Raw genomic sequence first — 14,892 nt, forward strand, 5'->3', positions numbered from 1 at the left:
GTAAATCGGTGCGAATGTCTAACAATAGTGTTATACTTTATTGTTTTTACGCTCTACGATCATTACAATGTTCTTGATATTTACAATTGTTTATAATATAATTAATATAATAACATAAATTTGCATTTTGCTTTGAGTTTCGAATAATAAAAATCGGTCAGATTTAACTCGGTCCATATCTCATTTGAATACACACACAAACATATACACTTCTTATTTGTTTCATTTTGTATCTCTCGTTCAGTTATATCCTATGCTGCCGCCCCACGTTTCAACGTATCTTGGCATTGTTTTGTATTTTCCATTTTGTTTTTGTCCTATCACACATCGCCAGGCAATAAATATTATTCTTGGTTTGTACTTGGGTAAAGAAACATCGTACCTTTATCTGCAAAATGCAATTCAGTTAGAATTATTTACAATTGAATTTGAGAGATGCTGACTTACCTGGATTGTTGTAGAAGTTTGCGCTTAGACTAGGTTTTGGTGGAAGTTTGGGTGTGCCCTCGTGGCTCGTATTAATCGGAAAGAATTCCTTTGGGGACGAGCGTCTATTTGGGAGCTGTGATGGATGATGTTGAGTGTGTGGATGTGAATGCGTATGCGTATGATGCGTTTGGTGATGATGTTGTTGCTGTAGCTGTTGCGAATGGTGGTGATGATGATGATGTGTTTGTTGTTGTTGCTGCTGTGCAAAAATCACTGGCTGTTGCTGCTGCTGTTGTTGTTGCTGCTGTGATCTGAGACGCGCTTGATGCGGATAACTGCTCGACGTGCTGTTTTCAATTGTGCTGGGAATGTACGGGGACATGGGCGTCATTGGTGTCATCGGTGATGTGGTTGTGGAGGAGCTTAACGCCGGTGAGATCGACTGCGGTGGCTGCTGCTGTTGCAGTTGCTGCTCATCGCTAGCTATTCCAATGGATGCTATCGTTGACGCCGACGAATGCGAGGCATTGATTAGCGTTGAAGCTATGGCATTGGTTGAGCTCAATGCCGTTGCTGTGGCAGCAGCGGCTGTTGTTGCACCAACCCCCAGCGATGGTTGTTTTGCCGAATTGCGGCGTATCATAATACTGCTCGTGTTAGGCAGCAAAAGACTGCTGCTTTTACCCACAAACTCTCTTGGCTGACGTCCATAGCCCGCTGCCATGGAATGATTGAGTCGAGGCGGTATTGGCGGCGGACTCAGTTCGCCATCGCGTGGCGGAAGCTGCAAGGGATGAGCACAAAAAATAATTCCAATGCCAACTTGATTTACGCATCATACTTACAGTGGGTGCATCGGGAGCCTGTTGTTTTTGCGCCATGTCGGCGCAACTTTCGGTGCGCTCCTTGCGGCGCGGTGGTAGTGGTGGTGGAACTGCTCTATACTCTAGCGTGGCTGTTGGCACATTGACGTGCGGCGATATGGGCACCGCACCCGTCTGGCCCTGCTCGCTGTTATAATAGAAACCACCAAGCTGTGGACTTACATCGCCCAGGCCACCGCCAATGAGTGTCACAGTGCTGGCAATGCTGTGCGTGGGACTGTACTGCATCTGCATCTGCGGAGCACGTCCATGGAATGGTGAACGATTGCCTGCTGGTGGCGGTTGCGGAACTGCCTCGTGACGTGGACTTATCATCAATTTGGGAAGCGGCGATGGCGGCAGCACATCCGATACATCAGAGCTCACATAAAAATCGTTCACATTGCCCCAACTGCTGTTAGCAGCTGCTGTTGCTGCCGTTGCTAGTGGAAGCTGCTGCTCTGATAGTGCTGGACTAAAGTTATCCGTTGCCGCAATGTTATTGTTGTGCGTCCACACGTGCGCCGCTGGCTTTCGGGGCAAGTGCGGCGCCGGCGCCACCTCACCATTGTCTGTCGTCCGATGCAATGAAATGCCACTCCATGTGCTGCCGCCATTGCGCTCCGGTATGATGACGGGTGCAAACACAGAATACGCATGCGGGTTGTGTTGTGGACTTTGATCCCCGACACCTACGCTGGACGCTGCTGATGCTGTTGATGATGTTGACGCCGTTGGCTGTTCAACGTTGATCGGCGCATTGTTGGACAGCTTGTTGCTGTTGTTGTTCTGGTTGTGACGTCGCGGCTTTATGCCCGGCGATTTAAGCGGAATGTTCGGCCACTTACGGGGCTGAAAACAATACGAAAATGAATTTCAAATGACTAAATTGTTTGCAGATTATGGTAAAACTTACAAATTTGGGCACCGTCTTGCAGGAGCGCGGCTCAATGCGTAGACTCTCATTGTAGAGATAGTCGGACATTTCCTTGTCAGAACGTCCATTGAAGGGATCGAGTTGCTCAAAAAAGTGCCGTATGGTTGGCTCCTCGTTGAGGCAATATGGTTGATTCTGATACTGCTGTATCTCACCAATGATTTCCGAAACTTTTCGTCGTTTCGAGAAGTTTATCAACTCCGTATTGGTCAACAGATCTGGATTGCCCTCCTCCAGATGCAGTATATGTGTTAGGTAACGACCAAAGAATGGCACACAGGGCGGATTAATGGAACGCAAGCGTTCCTGGTATTTTTTTAAATGGTCTTCGCTCAGTTCTCGACACTCGTCCAGGAACTTGCGATGCCGCTCCGGCAGACCATTAAATGTGGCACGCAGCCGAAACACCGCTGCCGTGCCCATGGCTGCGACTATCGACAGGATGCCATTAAAATTGTTTAGCTCCAGCATCACCATCATCACCTCAATAGAGCGCTGCATGATGGCCAAGCGCTCATCAAAATTCTCTGCTTCCATGATGGACTTCTCAATCCAACGCGTCACATTTGTAGTGTGCTTCATGATCTTCAGCAGATTAGGACTTTTCAACTCTTTGTCCTTCTTGGTCCACGGCGAGCCGACCAGTTCCGATGGCTTCACATTCTTGTACATCTCGAACTCCAATAGTGTTAGCTGACGCGCCGCCTCAAGTGGATGCAATGTCAGTAGCGTAATCTCATCTTCTGGCACATTTAAATGAAACTCAATCGGCGGCGGATCATGACCGTAGGCATAGACAATCTTCTTATTGCTTTGTTTGTTCTGCAAATGGACAACGAAAACAATTGAGCAAATGTGTCTATTATTATATATTATATATAAGTTACCTTGCGATCAACAATTTTGCGCACGGAGTCGACCCATTTACGCATGGATTTGCTGTTGACATCGTTTAGGAAATGCAACAGTCTGTCCAGTAGTGTCGGATCCTTCTCAAAATCATAGAAATGATGGTCCACCCAGTGTCGCAATACGTTTAATACACGAAATTGCACCGGCTGTACAAACTCCTTGCGATATCGTTTCCAATCCTCGCGCTGCGAGTTCTTCAACATCTTGTCGCTATCCACTGTCGCCGCCGTTGTGGTGCCATCCTTGTCAAGATCATTGCCGCCACTGCTGCCAATCGAGGGCTGCTCTTGATACACCAAACTAGGCTCTGGTATCTCAAAGCGTTCGATTAGCAGCGTCAGCAGCTGCTGAGGGGAACAAAAGTAACGATATGTGGTAAGAAAAGTTCGCACAAATGTGGGGTCCGCATAGATGTGATAGGTGAGACGTTCAATTAATTTACAGAGCGTTGCACCCTTTATCATCGGCACCACACCACTGTCCCTATCCTCGAGCACAATATTCTCGGCACTGTCGGGGATAGCGAATTTATAAATTTCAGGACTGGGCATGCGCAACGGATGCTTTCGTTCAATGTCCTGCAGTATGCTGTCCAAAATCCGATCAAGCATTGATTTCGTATTCACCATAATTAGATCTGCCATAAAATTGTTTTTATCCTGTGCACTTTGCGCTGACAATACAATTGCTGGATGCATGCGTGTTGTGAGCTCAAAGCTGTGCTTCAGTTCCTCGGTATCCGCGCGATCACAAATCTCCACACGTCGCATAAAGAACTTCTCCTTCAGACGATACTCGTAGGCAGTGGCGCCCGCTGATGGCGTTTGTTTCTTGGTATTCGCTTTGCAAAGCACCATGAGACCATCGAAAAGAAACACCTTTCGTTCACTCCAAATGCGTTTGCCGGATCCGAGTTTACTCAACGAGTCCTCTGTGTTTGTATAAATGGTATGTGTTATTAGTAATTGTCTTTGCCAATCGGAAAACAGAACTTACCGCGTATGAACTCGTTGCAATTCAGACCAACATCCTTGTCGTCCCAATGTTCGACTTTCATCTGCAGCTCGCGTGTGCGTTCAATTGCCATTTGACGTCGCACACGTCCGCTAACTGGCACCGGCATGGGCAGATTGGCCATGACTTTCTCAAGATCGCGATGCAGCGGATGCAGTAGTCCCTGCACTTGGGCAAAACTCTCGATGTCGTCCTGTGATGTACTGAGATCCATGAGGTGTTTGATATAATCAAAATAGACAAATGCGTGGCAGATGGGCACCAGCAACAGCTTGGGCAAATAATACTTGACCGCCTCCCGGAAACCATGACCCGCTGACATAAGCGAAGGTGCCTTGAAGATTAAAATTATATACATTAAGGTTAGCTTCGTTTCAGATATTGATAGAAATTATACACTACTTACATTGGGATTAGCCAGGAGACTACTTAAAGCATCGCGTGCTGCTTGCGAGGTCACATCGTAGGCATACTTTTTGTACACATCGAACTCTTCGGCCTCAGCGAGCTCCTCAAAGCAGCTCGCGACACACGGCGCATTCTGTTCCTGCGACATCTCAATCACATCCTCGAGAGAGCCCAGCAGTGTCACCGTCACCTCGTAGATGTCCATAATATTTGAGAAGATCGGTTCGAGTTCCTTTGGGTCGCGTGCTATCTTCACCAGTTCCTCGCGAAACACACGAATAATCATGTGCAGATCTCGCTGATATTGCTTCTCATCGTTGATCAGCTCCTTCACCGTTTCCTCGTATGTAGCGCTTGCCCTTTGCGTCGGCAACGATAGTGGACTGGGCAGCATATTGCATTTCAGTTGCTCGCTGCTCTGGTCCAGCATGTCCAACATGTCGAGGACACGTTCGGCATTCATGACCACCTCCAGATCCTCTTTGACAATCTCACAGTGCGAGATATTGCACACATATTCGGCAGCCATCTTAAGTATATCGCTGGAGATACACTCAAGCACCGCCACCAAATAGGCCGAAACAGAGTTATCGATTTTATACTGTAGCACATCCTTTTGCAGGAGCGTATGCACCCGTTCCGTGGGTAGCAGAGATTTACGTTTCTTGGAATTTATCACCTCGTTGGCCTCCTTGAGGGCCCATTGCACGATAGGCACGGGAAAAGATTTGTTTACCTTTTCCTCCACATCTTGAACCGAATGTGGCAACGGTTTGGTGCATAATTTGGCCAGCAGGCGCACGCAGAGATTCTCCACATAGAGCAATGCATCTTCCTTGGCCGTGACGTTAGGATTCACTTGCTCCAGCACCTTGCGCAACGATGGAATGAACAGTCCTCGCCAGCGTGCAGCGTTTTCGATTTTTGTAAAGTCATAACCACCATCGGAGGAGCTCTGCATGGATGCGGCAGATGAAACGCCAACGCTAATCCCATGGCTGCCACCGCTGGAAAACATTTCTGCACTCCACACACACAGGCACACGCACACGCGCTACTCACATACACTCGCTCACACGCTCATGCACTCGGACAGTTACACGCACACACACTCTCTTGTTATTAGTCAACAGAAACTTCGTCGTCGTTGGGCAGCATTTTAAGCGGTGTGTTTATCCGTTTTTTGCCTATATTCTTACGCAGCGCACTTCTTAATTGCAATCGAAACAAACAAAAACAAACTTTGTTTTCACATGCTATACACACAATTTTTTCAATATATTTTCTCTGCAAATTCTGCTTACAACGACGTTAAGTTAGCTGCACAATTGCTTGTTAGTGCTGGTTAACGAACAAAAAGGCATATTCGATAATGATTTAATACCGATTCTCGATAACACATTTGAATATGTCCAAATTTAAATTTATAAACTTACATAAACAGATTCATAGAGTATTTATATGTTATATAATTGGTTACAAGTGTAATATTAAATATTATTCTTTATTTATGTGATTTGGCCAAACAATTTGCTCAATCCATTTGCGATAGTATGAAACTCTGGTGTGCAGAGTACGAGCACCTTCTTTGTCACAACTATTTCCCTTTATAATGATGCCCATGACCGAAAAAAGGCAATTCGTATGATTAGGATCAGAGCCAAAAGTTGGACCGCCAGAGTCGCCAGAACAAACATCTTTGCCAGTTTTACCATTTGGCCCTGTACAGAATTGAAGAGTTTCATTCAATACCGTGTAGGGCATAAACTTGCATTTAGTAATTTCGTGTGTCATTAAAGTTGTTTGCAACAATTCACTTGATTCCTTCCCTTCATTGGTTCTACCAAAACCAGCAGCCCTAAATTCTGTGATATCCTCTCTACTTGATGTGGGCAAGCAAGCTGGCCGAATTTTAAAAGTGCTAAAATCTGCTGGTCTTTCCATTTCCAATATAGCAATATCATTCAATGAATGATTGTAGTTAGGATGTTTTGTTATAATTTTTACATTAAATCGATTACTATCATTTATTTCTGTTTTATTATGGGCACCCAAGAGAACTGACATCTCTCTAGAAAATTAATATTAACTTTTATTATATTCTTAATTATTGTATTCTTAAAAGACTTACTTTATGGTTTTGTTGAAACCATCTACACAATGCGCTGCAGTCAAAATAAACTTTGTGTCAATCAACGCCCCACCGCATATCCATTCCCAACTCTTAGTTTGTTTTCCATTTGTTTTGTTTCTTGTTTGAAGTGAAGCGATAAACGGAATTGAGTGTGGATCTACTGGTTTGCCATCTGCGACCAATCCTGTCTCATTACACAAATCTTTCAGTTTTGAAAATTCTGTACATTCTGATGAAAAAAGAAAGAAAGCAATATTACATGATGACACAGTGCTCAACTATGAGGTGCACACCCCTTTATTAGAAAGTAGAAAAAAATAATTATACCTACTACCCATAGGAGAGAAGGGTATTTTAACTTTATGCCGAAATATATGTAAGTAACAGGCAGATATATTCTTAATCGGCGTGTTTAATATTGTTACCAAAAATTGGATTTGCAAGTTACAAACTTACTTCTTTCTGAGATTGTGGGTTGTCGAGGACTCGGGCAGCAATAGTAGTCTTCATTTGGCAAAGCACAAAGCTGTAAGCTGCTTTTATCTTTATAGTAGCGTATAACTTTAAGTGCATATTCACATTCAGTTACATATAAGCAATTACATTCAGTTTCAGCAGAATTACTTGACCAAACAATTATGCTAAAATTCATTATAATTAATATTGTAATTACATACACAATTTTGCAAAAGCTCATTTTAATTAGATTAGGATTATTGATGTTATTATAAATTGTATTTAAATTTTTTTTCTTGCTTTGATTAAAATGGTCGAGTTATTGAAGGAACAAACTATCTTAATCAACCGAACTAGCACGAATGAGAGTTACTGAATTCAATTTTTGATCAGTTGTCGTGAAATAATTATGGGCGTTTCATATAGAGTATTATCAGGCCTTTCTTGCACTTGCCTATTCGGCATTTAGGCACTCGGCTTGTACACACTTGTGTCTTGCCGGTGGTTGTTCTTCGTGCAACCGATCATTTTTGCACTAATGACGAAATGGCTTCTGTTCAAATTCTGAAAAACACCCAAGTGTCTTGCTCAGACACCCAAGTGTTTTGCTCAGACACTCGAGTATTTGAACAAATACTCGCCATGGAATTACCCATATGTAACATTACTATTACCTTCTATCCGTATGAAACTCTTGATATGAGAGACTATAAAAGATAAAACATATATATTTTTTTTTATATCCAACCCGCTAATCGACAAAAAATCAATTAGCAAACGTTATTTTGAACCTAGAGAGCTGATCCAAAAACAACTATAGTATTTGTGACTCCTTAAAATTTGCTAGCGATCAGAAGAACATTTTAGAAGAATTGACAAAATACTTTCGTTTGACAAAAAACGCCTACTGCAATTGGATCTTAGCTTCGGCTGACAATCTGGTACATATATTTTGTACTCTTTGTTATATTTGGAATATAGTACAATATCCACATGCCAAATATAGCCTTCAGTATATGTTAGTATTTAGCGGTATATTTTTATAAAAGGGTTTTATTGAAAATGTTTATATATTGCGCCACTTAATTTATATTTATAACATATATATATTTATTAATATGATATTTCAAACCAATGTACAGTTATGAATTCTTCTCATTGGGCCATACAATACTCTCAATCCATTCGCGATAATACCAAACTCTAGTATGAAACGTATGAGGATCATCGACATTGCAGAAATTCCCTTCGGAAACGATTCCCATTACCGCATAAAGGCAATCATTGCGACCAGGATATTCTATGAATATTGGACCACCAGAGTCACCAGGACAAACATCGCCACCAGTTCTTCCGTTCGGCGCTGCGCAGAATTGAAGAGTTTCATTTAACTGGGTATCTTCCGTAAGACGGCAGTTTTCAATTGGCTTTGTCATTAAAGTTGTCTGCAATAATGCACTTGGGAAATCGCGCCCATTGGTTGTACCAAAACCAGCAGCCCTAAATTCTTTAATTTCCTTTCCACTTGATGTAGGCAAGCAAGCAGGTCGAATTCTAGGCGTTCTAATGTCTGCAGCACTTCCCAGTTCCAGAAGAGCAATGTCACCAAATGGACTATTGAAATAATCCTCGTGTATTTTGATTGTTACATTAAATCGTCCATAATCGTTCCTTTCTGTTGTTTCGGTTATATTATGAGCTCCTAAGAGGACAGTAATTTCTCTGCAAGATATTACGATTAATACTATTTTAGGAAAACAAATCGTACTTACGTTGTTGCTGTATCGATATTTTCAAAGCAATGCGCTGCAGTCAAAACAAACTTCGGATCAATCAATGTCCCACCGCATTTCCATTCCCAAGGAGATTTTTCATCAGATTTGTCTCTCATTTGAATTGAGGCGATAAATGATATTTCATTCGGCTCTACAGGTTTTCCTCTGTTGATCAAATGATGCTCCTTACAAAAGTTTTCAATTTGCGAAAATTCTTTGCATTCTGATGGAAAAACGATAGTAATAAACACAGATTACTTAACCTTTTTTTTAACTACTACCAATTAATCAATAACGCAATTAGTTCTTAAGCTTTAATTACAAAATATTTTAAATTGTTGTGTTTGGGTTTTAAAAAATACCTCATTTTTTTTCTAAATGTTGGCTCCAAAAATTTGTGCTTTTTGAGACGTGTTTAACCTAAATGGTGTAAACAAGTAAGAAAGCTACAGTCGAGTGTACTCGACTGTGATATACTAAAAAAAAATGGCAAATTATATATTTGGTATAATTATGTCGATTGATATTGATTCAAGATATACCATAAAATGCAAAATATACCAGATTGTATGCCAAATCAACTAACACCTCTAGAAAGTAGGCGTTTTTGTCCATAAAAAAGTATTTCTTTAATAACTTCGGCAATTTCTATCTTCCAAATTTTCAGGAATCACCTTTCATACCTTTCTATCCTATGGGTAGCGTGTATAAAAATACCGACTTATTTCGGAGATTGCTAATTTTTTTTATTGTTTCGAGCAGCAATAGTAGACTCCCATTCAAGTCTACGCTGGCACATCGCATGACTTTATTTTCGTATGATCTCTAGATACATACTATATACGAGTACATACATATGTATCTAAGTAAAGCATCACATTGGTATGCAGTGATATTCAGATTCATTAGAAATGGTTGAGTCAATAATTATAATTGTATATATGTACATATAAATTTAGTCACATACACGTAATGGGATATCATTTTGAAAATGCCTAAATCCAACATCCGATCTCTTCTAGTTGGTTTGATAATACCTGGGCTTTAACAATATTGGTTTTAATTTTAATTGTATTACTTTTTGTATTTTTGTTACCAAAATTGGATTCGCAAGTTACAAACATACTTCTTTCTGAAATTGTGGTTTTTATAGGACTCGGGCAGCAATAGAAGTCTGCACTTGGCAAAGCGCAAGGCTGTAAGATCCTTAGATCTTTGTAGAAGTATTTAGCTTTAGATACATAATCACATTCACTTTCATGTATGCAATTACATGAAGTTTCACTTAAGCAAACAACAGTTTTGCTAAAAATACTTGAGTCAATAATTAGAATTATTATAATGGTATATGTAAATTTTCGATATTCCATTTTGTTTAGAGTATTGATACTATAAAGGATGTAATTTTTCTTAAAATGATAAGCGATCAACTTTTTTCTTTAACTAACGACTTAATAACACCAACTGGCGTTACAAATGCAGTGACTATCATTTTATAGAATCTCTCGGGCGTGTCTATGCAATCGGGTTGTATGAGGGCTTTCTCAGGAATAGTAGATGAGAATTAAAATTTAAGATTGATTTCTCAAGCATCACATTCGCTGAGCTATTTAGCCCCCCTAATAATTGGCCATTTGAAAATCTGGAAAAATTGGCCCTGAGGAATGTGTTTGTGCATTTTAAAGTTTTTGCCTCTGCATAAAAAACATGGATGTTATTGAACGCAATTAAAAAATTATAATTTCAGTAGTTACACCGGCTGTTTCTGGAACAGCCCTCGCGTGTTTTTTTTAATTTATTATTTATTAAGTTGTTGTTGCAATAAATATGAGCAACTAAAGTTATCTTTCCAGTAAGGTGCCCCGTTGCTTTTTCTGGGGGGGCTGAGCAATATCCGGTTTAAAATTAGCACCTAGATCTGACAGCTTGCCCCCTTTGCGCTGAAGCTGTTTCTCAATAATTCGAGCATTATTCGCGTAACTGTCAGCAATTTCTCGCTAAAAAAAAAACAATTGTATAATAAGTTAACAACATTTTCATCTGGGCAAAGTTCCACTTACCGCCTCAATTTCGTCTTCTTCCTCATCTATAGTGGACACAGTAACAGAACTAAACTTGCCCATATTTTTTGTATGACGGGTCACCATAACCTTCTTGCCGCTGGCATCCACTATGCCCGAATCATCGACATTTGCAGTCGCTGTCGCGCTTGCCCCTCCACTTGGAGCAACAACTGTAGTTGTTGTGGGGTTACTCTTTGTTTCAGCAGCCAGAAGCTGGGCCAAGGGATGTTCGCCTTTATTGCGCACAAGTGCATTGCTCATTACGAAAGTAATTTGGGAGTCATTGTTATGTCGGTAGTATAATGGTAGATTGCAGCTACGACACTGTAAAACACATAGGCAATATTGTAAAGAATATATACATATTTTTTTTTAAATTTTAAAACCCACTTTATAGCGATATTGTTTCTCAATTCCTTTCTCTTTGCGACGAATATAAATTATTTGCGGTGCTGGGTTGAATGTCAATTTGTTGGCGTGGTCATTGGTATCAATAACTCGCGCATTATCCACTTCGCGCAAAGGCAATTGAGTAATAGCGCAATCTAAATAAAAAATAAATTTATTAATAAAATATTTGTATTGGCATTTTAATATTGAGACGTACCCAATATTAATGACATTTTACCACATAAACAGTAGTAAATGTTTAGCGGTTTTTCCTCATTATATTCCTCTTGATCTTTTGTGTCAGAACAAACAATACTTCGTGAGACTACTTTCGGCATGCCTTTTTTTGTTAAAGTTACAGAATTGTTTTGTATTTTGCAACTACAATTGTTTTTTTTTAATATTGTGTTCAGACCAGATGGGTTGTTGTGTTATCGATTCATCGAAAGTCACCATGCAACACAGGGTGTCTGTTTGTGCCATACTAATCAAAACAGGCATGACTTATATTAAATTGTGTATTATATATAATATTTATGAATAAGAAAAATTTCTATATAATTTATATAAATATATATTTTTTATAACAATGGGATGGTATATTTTCGGCTACACAGTCTGGCACCGATTTGAGATCGGTTTTAATCGATTCTTTGTTAAGTTATTTACGAACTCACTTCCATCTCTATTGTTTCTAATGTGCTCTCAAGTTGACAACAAACCAACTGTGCAACAGATTGCACAATTATGTTACAACAAATTCCGCGAATTACCAAAAACCGGCAAACCCACAAATGGACAATGGACAGTATTATCAGGAGTAGTGCAGTACAATAGACGAACACAAACCAGTAAAGTAGTGTCTCTGGCAACGGGGTAACTATTTAAATTTGTTGCTATACTCGTAAAGTTGATATATTTTATAGAATTCTGAATTAAAAAATATATAGAACCAAATGCATTGGCCGCACTAAACTTTGTGCCAGTGGATTCATATTAAATGACTCCCATGCCGAAGTACTCGCCAGACGTGCGTTTCTCCGGTATTTATACTACGAATTACTGAAAGCCGCCAAGCAACATAGACAACCACAGGATAAGGTCGACGAAACAATATTCAGCTGGAAGTCAGATTCAGTTTATTTTATGCTCGACAAGGAACTAGAGTTTCATTTTCTAAGCACACAAACGCCTTGCGGGGATGCGTGCATAGTAGATGAATCTATGGAATCATTACCAAAACGACAACGACTTGACGTTGATAACAGGGATAATGACTCTGAAACTGGAATGCCATTGTGTGACAGCAATTCAGTTTTTACGGGCGCAAAACTGATAAATCAGGACGTAAAGACCGGTGATGATTGCATGCTTCAAACACCGGCGGCTTTACGCACCAAGCCAGGTCGTGGTGAACGTACGCTGTCCATGTCCTGCAGCGATAAGTTATCCCGCTGGAATGTGATCGGTATTCAAGGAGCGCTGCTTGATATGCTGATTGACAAGCCCATCTACTTCAGTAGTTACAATTTTAGCTGTAGCTACGCACATATTGACAGCCTAAAACGAGCCATTTACCAACGATGGCGTGGTAAAAACTGTCCTCAAAGGTGCTGCCCTCCTCAAGAGCCACTGATTCGAGTTGATGCGACGCAAAAATTCGAGTACGCACAACGAGCAGATTGGCAGCCATCACCGAGTGGTTTGATTTGGTCTCAAATGCCAGAATTATTGCGGTAAGCTGTATTAACTTCACAACTTTTTACCGAAGGTGTATTACAACAGTACTAATTTCTTTAGGCCTTTTGAAATTGCGGTCAATGGCAAACGCCAAGGCGTTACTAAGAAGCAGTTGTCCACTCCACAAGCCGCATGTGCAGTTAGTAAATATAAGTTACTCCACGGATTTCTAGATATTCTGCACTGCTGCAGCGAGTTGCGTGAAAAGTTGCAGCTGCAATTGGCTGATCTGGACAGTTTGTCATATGCAAAGTGTAAAAAAATGGCTGTAGATTATCAATTGGCATGGTCACAATTGAAATCTGAGTACTTCCAACAATGGACCCAAAAGCCGAACGATCTGCAAGAATTTACTAAGCACGCAGCGTGAAAATGTTGTCCTTCCCCCAATAGACAACAAATTTCTGATGAAGTATATTTGAGTTTGATTCAAAGTACGCCATCGCAGACGCTCAATGTAATCCATCCATCTAGTGAAGTTAGAGTAAGCGAATCAAAATGCAAGCTCGTTAAGTTTACCCTTAAATGGACTATACGATCTGGAGTTCGCCTCGATAGACTCACTTCGCGTATGCACACCTAATCTAAGAGCACACAAAACTAAATTAAATAAACTTATATTTTGTTATAAACGTTCAATCTTCTGCTTTACTATTCTGTTCTTATGATCCTATGAGTTAATGGTAGGCACTGCTAGCAAAACCAAAATTGATATTTTCCATACAGCCTAGTCAAAAATCTTGAGATCTATTAGATATATAGTATATTCAAATTCTGCAGTCTGATGCCCGAGTACATCATATTGATTAACCTACCCAGCGATAATTATTAAGAACGTGGCTCAATCGCAAGAAAAGAGAAGATTCAATAATAAAACTAAAGTATAAAAAAATGTATTTATGTTCTCCAAATTTATATATGAAATCAACGTACAGTTTCCGATTATTTGAGGTTTCTATATTTTTATATTTAGCGTGTTCGTATGGAATGGATGATTAAGTAAAAAGAAATAATAAATATTACTGGCACTCTGATAGGTGATGTCATTAACACTGTGGCATTAGGATCGAGCATTACTCTATTTGAACTCCAAGTGAAATGTATCGCTATAAACTTGTTACGGTGTTGCTTCTTCAAATCATGTTGCCATTGGCACTGGTTGAAAGTAAGTTTTTCTAATGTTCACAAACCTTTACTTAGATTGATTTTGTTTAAATTTTCCATAGGCTCTAATTTTAGCACTAGAGTAGAGTACAAGGAAGTCAATACAGTGCCAAGTACTTTGCATAAAAACCTGGAGCCTTTCAAATTAATCGGACGCAATTCTTATTACATAGCAAAAGATAAAGTAAATTGGTTTCAAGCTGCACAGAAATGTCGCAATCTAAGCAGCAACCTTATTAACTTAGCAAATGACGAAGAACGTCTGTTCATAAGTTTGTATCTCAATGAGACTGAGAAGTATTGGTTGGATCTTAATAACCTCGGCCAGGAGGATTATATTTCGATTAGCACGGGATCGCATCCTGTTTATGTCAAATGGATCGATAATGCCATGAAAGTGGATGACGAAAGAAAGTGCGTGGCATTAGTAAGTGATTCTCAAGAGAATGGGTTTGTTATGAAAAACGTGGAGTGCTTAGAAAAGAGTCGATTCATATGCCAACTAAAGTCTCCTCGCACCATTTCCATTTTGGTTTGGTGATAAGTTGTGTAAATTAATGAATAATGCAAACATATATAATTCCTTTGATTGTATACTGATCACATG

General features: G+C 40.2%; 7 protein-coding genes across 7 annotated transcripts in view; 3 read left to right on the top strand and 4 right to left on the bottom strand.

The window, feature by feature from the left end:
* Positions 1 to 15: 15 nt before the first annotated feature.
* On the bottom strand, positions 16 to 5,910 carry LOC133848574 (protein son of sevenless). The gene is made up of 7 exons (XM_062284202.1): positions 4,562 to 5,910; positions 4,138 to 4,489; positions 3,117 to 4,072; positions 2,209 to 3,051; positions 1,275 to 2,144; positions 448 to 1,213; positions 16 to 388 (listed from the first exon to the last, which is right to left on the bottom strand). Exons 1-7 carry the CDS (start codon positions 5,579 to 5,581, stop codon positions 345 to 347), a joined length of 4,851 nt encoding a protein of 1,616 aa, XP_062140186.1. The 5' UTR covers positions 5,582 to 5,910; the 3' UTR covers positions 16 to 344.
* Positions 5,911 to 5,921: 11 nt separating this feature from the next.
* Positions 5,922 to 14,892, top strand: part of LOC133848626 (uncharacterized) — a 177,253-nt gene continuing 168,282 nt past the window's right edge. Inside the window, exon 1 of the mRNA XM_062284282.1 lies at positions 5,922 to 5,925. The gene's annotated coding sequence lies outside the window, so the exon portion shown is untranslated. The remainder of the gene's footprint in view (positions 5,926 to 14,892) is intronic.
* LOC133848720 (chymase-like) lies at positions 6,006 to 7,523 on the bottom strand. The gene is made up of 3 exons (XM_062284380.1): positions 7,154 to 7,523; positions 6,695 to 6,926; positions 6,006 to 6,634 (listed from the first exon to the last, which is right to left on the bottom strand). The coding sequence occupies exons 1-3, from the start codon at positions 7,392 to 7,394 to the stop codon at positions 6,061 to 6,063; spliced, it is 1,047 nt and encodes a 348-aa protein (XP_062140364.1). The 5' UTR covers positions 7,395 to 7,523; the 3' UTR covers positions 6,006 to 6,060.
* Positions 8,249 to 10,589, bottom strand: LOC133839210 (serine protease persephone-like). The gene is made up of 3 exons (XM_062270617.1): positions 10,055 to 10,589; positions 8,926 to 9,151; positions 8,249 to 8,875 (listed from the first exon to the last, which is right to left on the bottom strand). Exons 1-3 carry the CDS (start codon positions 10,296 to 10,298, stop codon positions 8,296 to 8,298), a joined length of 1,050 nt encoding a protein of 349 aa, XP_062126601.1. The 5' UTR covers positions 10,299 to 10,589; the 3' UTR covers positions 8,249 to 8,295.
* Positions 10,670 to 11,815, bottom strand: LOC133839220 (STING ER exit protein). Its single transcript, XM_062270630.1, has 4 exons — positions 11,599 to 11,815; positions 11,382 to 11,536; positions 10,989 to 11,315; positions 10,670 to 10,925 (listed from the first exon to the last, which is right to left on the bottom strand). Exons 1-4 carry the CDS (start codon positions 11,717 to 11,719, stop codon positions 10,770 to 10,772), a joined length of 759 nt encoding a protein of 252 aa, XP_062126614.1. The 5' UTR covers positions 11,720 to 11,815; the 3' UTR covers positions 10,670 to 10,769.
* On the top strand, positions 12,053 to 13,604 carry LOC133839204 (tRNA-specific adenosine deaminase 1). Its single transcript, XM_062270604.1, has 3 exons — positions 12,053 to 12,257; positions 12,332 to 13,117; positions 13,182 to 13,604. The coding sequence occupies exons 1-3, from the start codon at positions 12,079 to 12,081 to the stop codon at positions 13,489 to 13,491; spliced, it is 1,275 nt and encodes a 424-aa protein (XP_062126588.1). The 5' UTR covers positions 12,053 to 12,078; the 3' UTR covers positions 13,492 to 13,604.
* On the top strand, positions 14,138 to 14,889 carry LOC133839228 (C-type lectin 37Db-like). Its single transcript, XM_062270642.1, has 2 exons — positions 14,138 to 14,286; positions 14,348 to 14,889. Exons 1-2 carry the CDS (start codon positions 14,220 to 14,222, stop codon positions 14,824 to 14,826), a joined length of 546 nt encoding a protein of 181 aa, XP_062126626.1. The 5' UTR covers positions 14,138 to 14,219; the 3' UTR covers positions 14,827 to 14,889.

Source organism: Drosophila sulfurigaster, chromosome 2L, assembly GCF_023558435.1.
Source record: "Drosophila sulfurigaster albostrigata strain 15112-1811.04 chromosome 2L, ASM2355843v2, whole genome shotgun sequence".
NCBI classification, from domain to species: domain Eukaryota; kingdom Metazoa; phylum Arthropoda; class Insecta; order Diptera; family Drosophilidae; genus Drosophila; species Drosophila sulfurigaster.

Bases quoted from the DNA above. Each gene is read 5' to 3' on its own strand.
- LOC133848720 (XM_062284380.1), bottom strand. From the start codon at position 7,394: ATGAGCTTTTGCAAAATTGTGTATGTAATTACAATATTAATTATAATG. The intron at 6,927-7,153 runs GTAAGTTTGTAA...TTTTTTCATCAG, and splicing joins ACCCACAATCTCAGAAAGAA to AATGTACAGAATTTTCAAAA. The intron at 6,635-6,694 runs GTAAGTCTTTTA...TTAATTTTCTAG, and splicing joins GGTTTCAACAAAACCATAAA to AGAGATGTCAGTTCTCTTGG.
- LOC133839220 (XM_062270630.1), bottom strand. From the start codon at position 11,719: ATGCCGAAAGTAGTCTCACGAAGTATTGTTTGTTCTGACACAAAAGAT. The intron at 11,537-11,598 runs GTACGTCTCAAT...TTTTTTATTTAG, and splicing joins TAAAATGTCATTAATATTGG to ATTGCGCTATTACTCAATTG. The intron at 10,926-10,988 runs GTAAGTGGAACT...TTTTTTTTTTAG, and splicing joins AAGAAGACGAAATTGAGGCG to CGAGAAATTGCTGACAGTTA.
- LOC133839204 (XM_062270604.1), top strand. From the start codon at position 12,079: ATGTGCTCTCAAGTTGACAACAAACCAACTGTGCAACAGATTGCACAA. The intron at 12,258-12,331 runs GTAACTATTTAA...AAAAATATATAG, and splicing joins GTAGTGTCTCTGGCAACGGG to AACCAAATGCATTGGCCGCA. The intron at 13,118-13,181 runs GTAAGCTGTATT...TAATTTCTTTAG, and splicing joins CAAATGCCAGAATTATTGCG to GCCTTTTGAAATTGCGGTCA.
- LOC133839210 (XM_062270617.1), bottom strand. From the start codon at position 10,298: ATGGAATATCGAAAATTTACATATACCATTATAATAATTCTAATTATT. The intron at 9,152-10,054 runs GTATGTTTGTAA...TTTTTCCATCAG, and splicing joins AACCACAATTTCAGAAAGAA to AATGCAAAGAATTTTCGCAA. The intron at 8,876-8,925 runs GTAAGTACGATT...AATATCTTGCAG, and splicing joins AATATCGATACAGCAACAAC to AGAAATTACTGTCCTCTTAG.
- LOC133848574 (XM_062284202.1), bottom strand. From the start codon at position 5,581: ATGTTTTCCAGCGGTGGCAGCCATGGGATTAGCGTTGGCGTTTCATCT. The intron at 3,052-3,116 runs GTAACTTATATA...GTCCATTTGCAG, and splicing joins GCAAAATTGTTGATCGCAAG to AACAAACAAAGCAATAAGAA. The intron at 1,214-1,274 runs GTAAGTATGATG...CATCCCTTGCAG, and splicing joins AGGCTCCCGATGCACCCACT to CTTCCGCCACGCGATGGCGA.
- LOC133839228 (XM_062270642.1), top strand. From the start codon at position 14,220: ATGTATCGCTATAAACTTGTTACGGTGTTGCTTCTTCAAATCATGTTG. The intron at 14,287-14,347 runs GTAAGTTTTTCT...AATTTTCCATAG, and splicing joins GCCATTGGCACTGGTTGAAA to GCTCTAATTTTAGCACTAGA.